This window comes from Cyprinodon variegatus, unplaced genomic scaffold (genome assembly GCF_000732505.1).
Source record: "Cyprinodon variegatus isolate N-32 unplaced genomic scaffold, C_variegatus-1.0 Scaffold120, whole genome shotgun sequence".
Classification (NCBI taxonomy): domain Eukaryota; kingdom Metazoa; phylum Chordata; class Actinopteri; order Cyprinodontiformes; family Cyprinodontidae; genus Cyprinodon; species Cyprinodon variegatus.
This window is the reverse complement of record NW_015150573.1, coordinates 964,063-969,879: the sequence shown is the minus strand read 5'-3', so window position 1 is coordinate 969,879 and position 5,817 is coordinate 964,063. Positions and strand designations below refer to the sequence as shown.

Sequence of the window (5,817 nt, the reverse complement as noted above, 5' to 3'; positions counted from 1 at the left end):
GCCAGGCATCCAGGTTTGATGATTACTCATTAAGAGCTATATACATATACATTTTGATATTCTTTTTCTCAGGATTATTAAGACCACAGAGTCCACACATACTTTTTTTGTATCAAGTTATATGAATTGCACTCTTTTCAAATTGGATTTCACAGATTGCATTCTCCTTACTTCTGTCAAATACAAAAACTCTATAAATCAACCAATCAAAAAGTTGCTAATGTCGATGCAGACCAATAGAAATTAGACTTTGTTCCTTACCTCAGAGGAAAGCCCTCCACCCAAAGTGAAGAGAATAGGACTGGTATATAAAGGCAAATTGGACAATCCAGTTCACTCAATGTAATAATAATAAAAAAAATGAAAAAATAAAATCTTGGGGGAAAATTTTTTGTAAAAGAAAAAGAAAATATGAAAAAATATATAGAAAAAGAATTATTCTGAGAAAACAGAAGTTATTTTTTTTAACGTTTTTTTTTAGTCATGCTATCATTCCTGGATAGCCTCTCTTATTTTGTTTTCATTCTCAAAATCTGCTTTTTTTTAATTTACATTTACAAAACATGTGCTTTGATTTCAATAATAATGCAACAAAATTAACCCTACAGACAAGACGAATGTTTTCACATGTTCATTATCGCAAAAACATATTCATTAGATCTGTTGTGATATGTTGCACTGGTTTGATTGTTTTCCTGAAAACAAAAATGTTAATAAAGCTGTAATGACTTAAAAAACTGTCAGGATCTCTCTGATAAAATAAAAGTCTATATAATCCATGCAGCATAGACTGGGCTGTAAATAAAAAAATGTTTTCCCTATTAAAATGTAAAATTCTTTAGTATTATAGATATTTACAAGTTTTTGGATGTTTCATTGTTTTGAGGCACCGTTTACCAACCTGGATGTAGAACTTTATCTCATTAATGACGTACCTTTACTGTTAAGCTTTCCAAGGAACGACTCGAGCTTCTCTAGCTTTGTGTCCGACTCCAGGTTGAGATCTGGGACCGCCTTAATCTCTGCTTAGAACACAGACAGCCGTTAGAGACACACATTCGATTTAATCGAACAACACAAGTCAGATTTTCCTGGAAAATGGAGGCCGTTTGTAAACCACGATAGAGCCAGATGAACAACAAGAACATTTTCTTTTTTTTTTGGAAGGTGTCTAATGACAGGAGAGGACTCAACAGTTCTTATTTATCCAACAGAGCCTGAAGGCATCACTAATTCCATTAAATCAACTTAAGGAAATTCAGTACATCAGCATTAATAGGTAATAAAACGTACCTTCCTGAGGTTTGGAGACAGCAAGACTGTTCTTTGATTTGGACTGGAGGGGGGAGAGGAGAGCAGAGGGAGAGGCCAGCCCTGCAGAAATAAGATCTAGATGGTTAAAAACAGCGTGATAATCTGGGTGTATGGAAAAAAAATCCCTCCTCTCTCAGATCTATACGCTCAGTTCATCCTCTGACCTTTCTGCACCATTCGAGCAGCCACTGTGAACTGGGAGGAGTCGTTAGCGGCTCCGTGGCCTTTGGTCTTCCAGGCCTCCTCCTGAGCCTCGATCAGCTGCTTCCTCTCCTGGATGGACATGTGAGCCTCCATGCTCTGGCTCTCCGTCTCAGCTTCTGCTGTTCTCTGGAAAAATATGGAGGAACAGCTCATCGCATGAACTCCATAACGCATAATAAAGGAACGCAAACACACAACTTAGATCGCACATCTTTGTTTCTAACAAAGAACATTTAACGGTTTAGGTAAAACCAATAAAAGATGTACGGCAGCCAGTAATACCGTTTAAACCTACTGTACTCTAAGCTGAGTAACTACACACTTTAAGCCTTTTCTGGTAAAGATGAATGAATGTTTTACTGCAGAAGCAGATCACCACCTTGATTTGGAAACGAACACAGCTGGCTGCCTAACTGCCCTGATTTCAGTTCAGTCAACACGGCAAAAACTGATCAAAAATTAACCAAAGATTTCTTAAAATCTGTGTATTTGGCCTTAATTTGAGCAGATAAAAATGATCAGATAATTTGAAATTAAGCTCTTGATAGTCTCTCACTATTTTCACTGTACATCATCTTATTCCTTTGGTAAATTGTCTTACCTAAATACACTTATTAAAGGAAAAATTGAGTTAGTCAAGTTTAAATTTTGTAGCCCCTGTAGGTTGGATTATGTTTGATTGATACGACTCTCATTTATAGTCTCTGCGGCTCCAGGGGGCGTGTTCTACACTTCTACACACTAACCCGACTCCATTAAATGATATAACAGGAAACAGTCTTTTATAACTTCACCAAAGCTTCTTCATGCTGTCCAAGAGCAAATCCCTGGAATTTTTTCAAAATCTGTTGATACTGGCTGATTTACAGGCTGTCTCAAAATGTTTACAACCATGTTTTTCCACGCTGATCTGTCCGTGTAGTTAGCAATTTACCTAGGTACTCATGTGGAAATTCCTTTCAAACAGACGCCGCATAGACGGAGGTGGAAGCTAAAAATGGCTGAGTGTACACATCAAGCATAAACCAAGCTTTAGATCAGGGGCGCTGAGGCTGGAATGGGTCAATTTATTTTAAGAATAAAAATCAATTCAGACAAACTACCTTCAGATTCAGTCTATCATCAGATTTTCATTAAAATATTTGTAAATTGAATTTTCAGCATTAGCTAAACTACCCCTATCTGCCAGTGGCCAAAATCATTATTGCCTTAGAGTGGTCTAGCCTCGATCAATGCCCTAGGACTGGCGGGCCAATCACAATGCAGAGATGTTCTTCGAATTTTGGATGCAAAGGGGGCGGGGTTTTGACGGTGCAACGACAAAACTTCAAGACACTGGAAAAAAAACACAACAAAGAAGATGGCAACAACTGTTGAACAGTTCTCGTTTGACTCAGATTTGGAATCAGTTTTGTACGGAAGAGGATTAGGGCCACTGAAAAAAAAAACAAAAAGTTAACTGATTTTTACATTTTAATTTAGTTTAGTATGGGAAAAAAGTCAGAATTCTCACTTTTTTCTCAGAATTCTGAGAATTCTGACTTTCATCTCAGAATTCTGACTTTTTTCGCAGAATTCTGACTTTAATCTCAGAATTCTGACAGCTAACAAACAGGTTAGCATCAAGCCATAGCCATGTCTGTTTTAGAGACTAGCTCTCTTGTTTTAATGACCTTCTGCTCCTCCATTAATGAGGGGACTACTCAGTAACGTAAAAAATTGCCTAATTCCGTCATTTTCCACCAATGTGTCACTGGCCACCTCAAACAACTCACATCTTTGTCAGTGAAGCTGAGTGCTCCCACATCTCTACCTTCATGGTGCCCATCTACATTAAGATCCAAAATTCTAAGATTAAAGTCAGAATTCTGAGAAAAAAGTCAGAATTCTGAGAAAAAAGTCAGAATTCTGAGAAAAAAAGTCAGAATTCTGACTTTTTTTTTCCAATGTTAAACTAAAATAAAATGTAAAAAGCAAGTTAACTTTTTTTTTTTTTTTTGTCAGTGGCCCTAATCCTCTTCTACGGAGCCCCTCTGATGACATGGTCGAAAAAAATGTTTAATTGTGGCCACGAAGTAGTATTTCGCGGCCACGCAATAAGTTTAACGTGCGCACGAAATACTTATTAATAATATCAATAAATCCGCCCCTGTTTTCAGGTTTATGTTAACTGTAATGACTTATCTTGGACAGGCTGCTATGTAAACGGGCCTTTAGTCCTTCGTTTAGCTATGCTGCGGTTGTTTACACTACGCCTTTTCCACCTAAAATGGCGTTTTAGCAACAAATGTCACGTGACTGGCGGAGACCGACTGGGTAAGCAAATCGAGCGCACCTTAGACCTTAAAGAAGGCGTGCTCGATTTGCTTACCCAGTAGTCCAGGAATGATTATTAATAAGTATTTCGTGCGCACGTTAAACTTATTGCGTGGCCAAGAAATACTACTTCGTGGCCACGCAATAAGTTTAACGTGCTCACGAAATACTTATTAATAATATCAATAAATCCGCCCCTGTTTTCAGGCTTATGTTAACTGTAATGACTTATCTTGGACAGGCTGCTATGTAAACGGGCCTTTAGTCCTTCGTTTAGCTATGCTGCGGTTATTTACACTACGCCTTTTCCACCTAAAATGGCGTTTTAGCAACAATTGTCACATTACTGGTGGAGACCGACTGGGTAAGCAAATTGAGCTTATATACTTATTGCGTGGCCACGCAATAAGTATAACGTGCGCACGAAATACTACTTCGTGGCCACAATTAAAAATTTTTCTTGACCATGTCATCAGAGGGGCTCCGTATTCTTCCATAGTTTTGGAAGGATTAGACTTGGGGTTTTCGTTGAAACGTGAGCAGGAAGAGGTTCTACCCTCAGTCAGTTTTGAGAAGGACGTATTCGCCATAATCGAGAGTCTGTTTACACTCCCCCCACCAGCTTTCTGTCGTACTTACTTCGTCACAGTCCGTTGCGCTCATTGGTCAGAGCGTCGGCCAATAGGCACAGACATTGTTTGTTCTCATCAACAATCTTCCAATGTCTCATTCATCAGGGCCAGACTAAAATACACATTTAACCTCACACTAGTCTGGTTTATCAGGCTGAGCTATGGGACTATTTGTGCAGAACCGGATCAGTGCTGAATGACATAACAGGGGGCGTCGACTTTGTTAGAGCACTATGAAGTTTATTAAGTGGGTCACCTTCCTTCTCCAGGGGTGTCTGTCATCCACCTGCAAGGGTCTGGGTGATCTGGTGGCCTTCACAATCACACGGATGGATGGAAGGATGAGAAAGGACGACATTAACGAATGAGGATGAAAATATGGGGGAAATATCTGCATGAGAAGCAAAAGCTGCAGGCGGTGTGATGCTTGCTTTGCGATGCCACACACTACAGACATTAATGGATGGAATTAAAATGATAACGAAAGACGGACGATCATTATGTGCTTTAGCAGCAATGCTTTGTGCAATAAAAGCAGAAAACCTGACAGAGCAAATCCAGTTAATCACTGAGAATCAGTTGATTATTTCTCAATTTTAACCCTAAACTGATGAGTTTTAAAACTTGTTTGGGCATGTATGGCTATTCTAGTTCAATTAAGCATGTTGTGAGGTGGTCAAGCAAAAAAAAACATGCAGACTGCAGGACCTGATGCTTCCTACCTGGCTGGCTGTGTCGTCAGGGGAAGAGGCATGGAAAGAAGGATCGGGAGGAGAGAGAGTCGCAGCTGAAACTGGCTCCTACATCAGGAGCAGAAAGAGGAAATTTACAAACATGTACAGGAGTGGTAAAACAGTAATGGACAGCAGGGGAAAAATACAGCTAATAATCTAAATCCTGACTGCGCAACCAAAAAGGGATTATTTCTGCTGGTCTATCATCTCTCATCTGTAAAGTTTGATTCCTAACTTTTAGTGAAAATCAGGAAATTCTAAAAGCGTTGGCTGTAAAATTCCTGTATGGTTTCACTCTTTGGTTTTCAGTTTCAAAATGAAGGAAAAAAAACAATGAACCACTGGTTCGTTCCTCTAACTTGGTCATTTTAAAATTTAATTAGAAAAACTAAGACATAAAAGGCTGCCTTTTATTTTAAACCTTAATATTATAAGAAATGAAAGCATTAAATTGTCCCAGAACATTTTTTAACGATGTAATAGCTTTCTTTAGTGAGTTAAGGATAATAACTAATTTTAGTACCATAATTACATTATTTATGGAGACCCGGATGTATAATGCAGAGATGGGAAGTAACGAAGTACAAATACTTCGTTACTGTACTCAAGTAGATTTT

At 38.6% G+C, this 5,817-nt stretch overlaps 1 protein-coding gene across 1 annotated transcript in view; it reads right to left on the bottom strand.

Moving 5' to 3' along the window:
* svil (supervillin) overlaps positions 1 to 5,817 on the bottom strand; it is an 86,059-nt gene that overhangs the window by 29,080 nt on the left and 51,162 nt on the right. The window contains exons 12-16 of the mRNA XM_015375528.1: positions 5,189 to 5,266; positions 4,723 to 4,779; positions 1,479 to 1,644; positions 1,294 to 1,374; positions 936 to 1,022 (exon numbers count right to left, since the gene is read on the bottom strand). Of these exons, the coding sequence (XP_015231014.1) occupies positions 936 to 1,022; positions 1,294 to 1,374; positions 1,479 to 1,644; positions 4,723 to 4,779; positions 5,189 to 5,266 (469 nt within the window). The remainder of the gene's footprint in view (positions 1 to 935; positions 1,023 to 1,293; positions 1,375 to 1,478; positions 1,645 to 4,722; positions 4,780 to 5,188; positions 5,267 to 5,817) is intronic.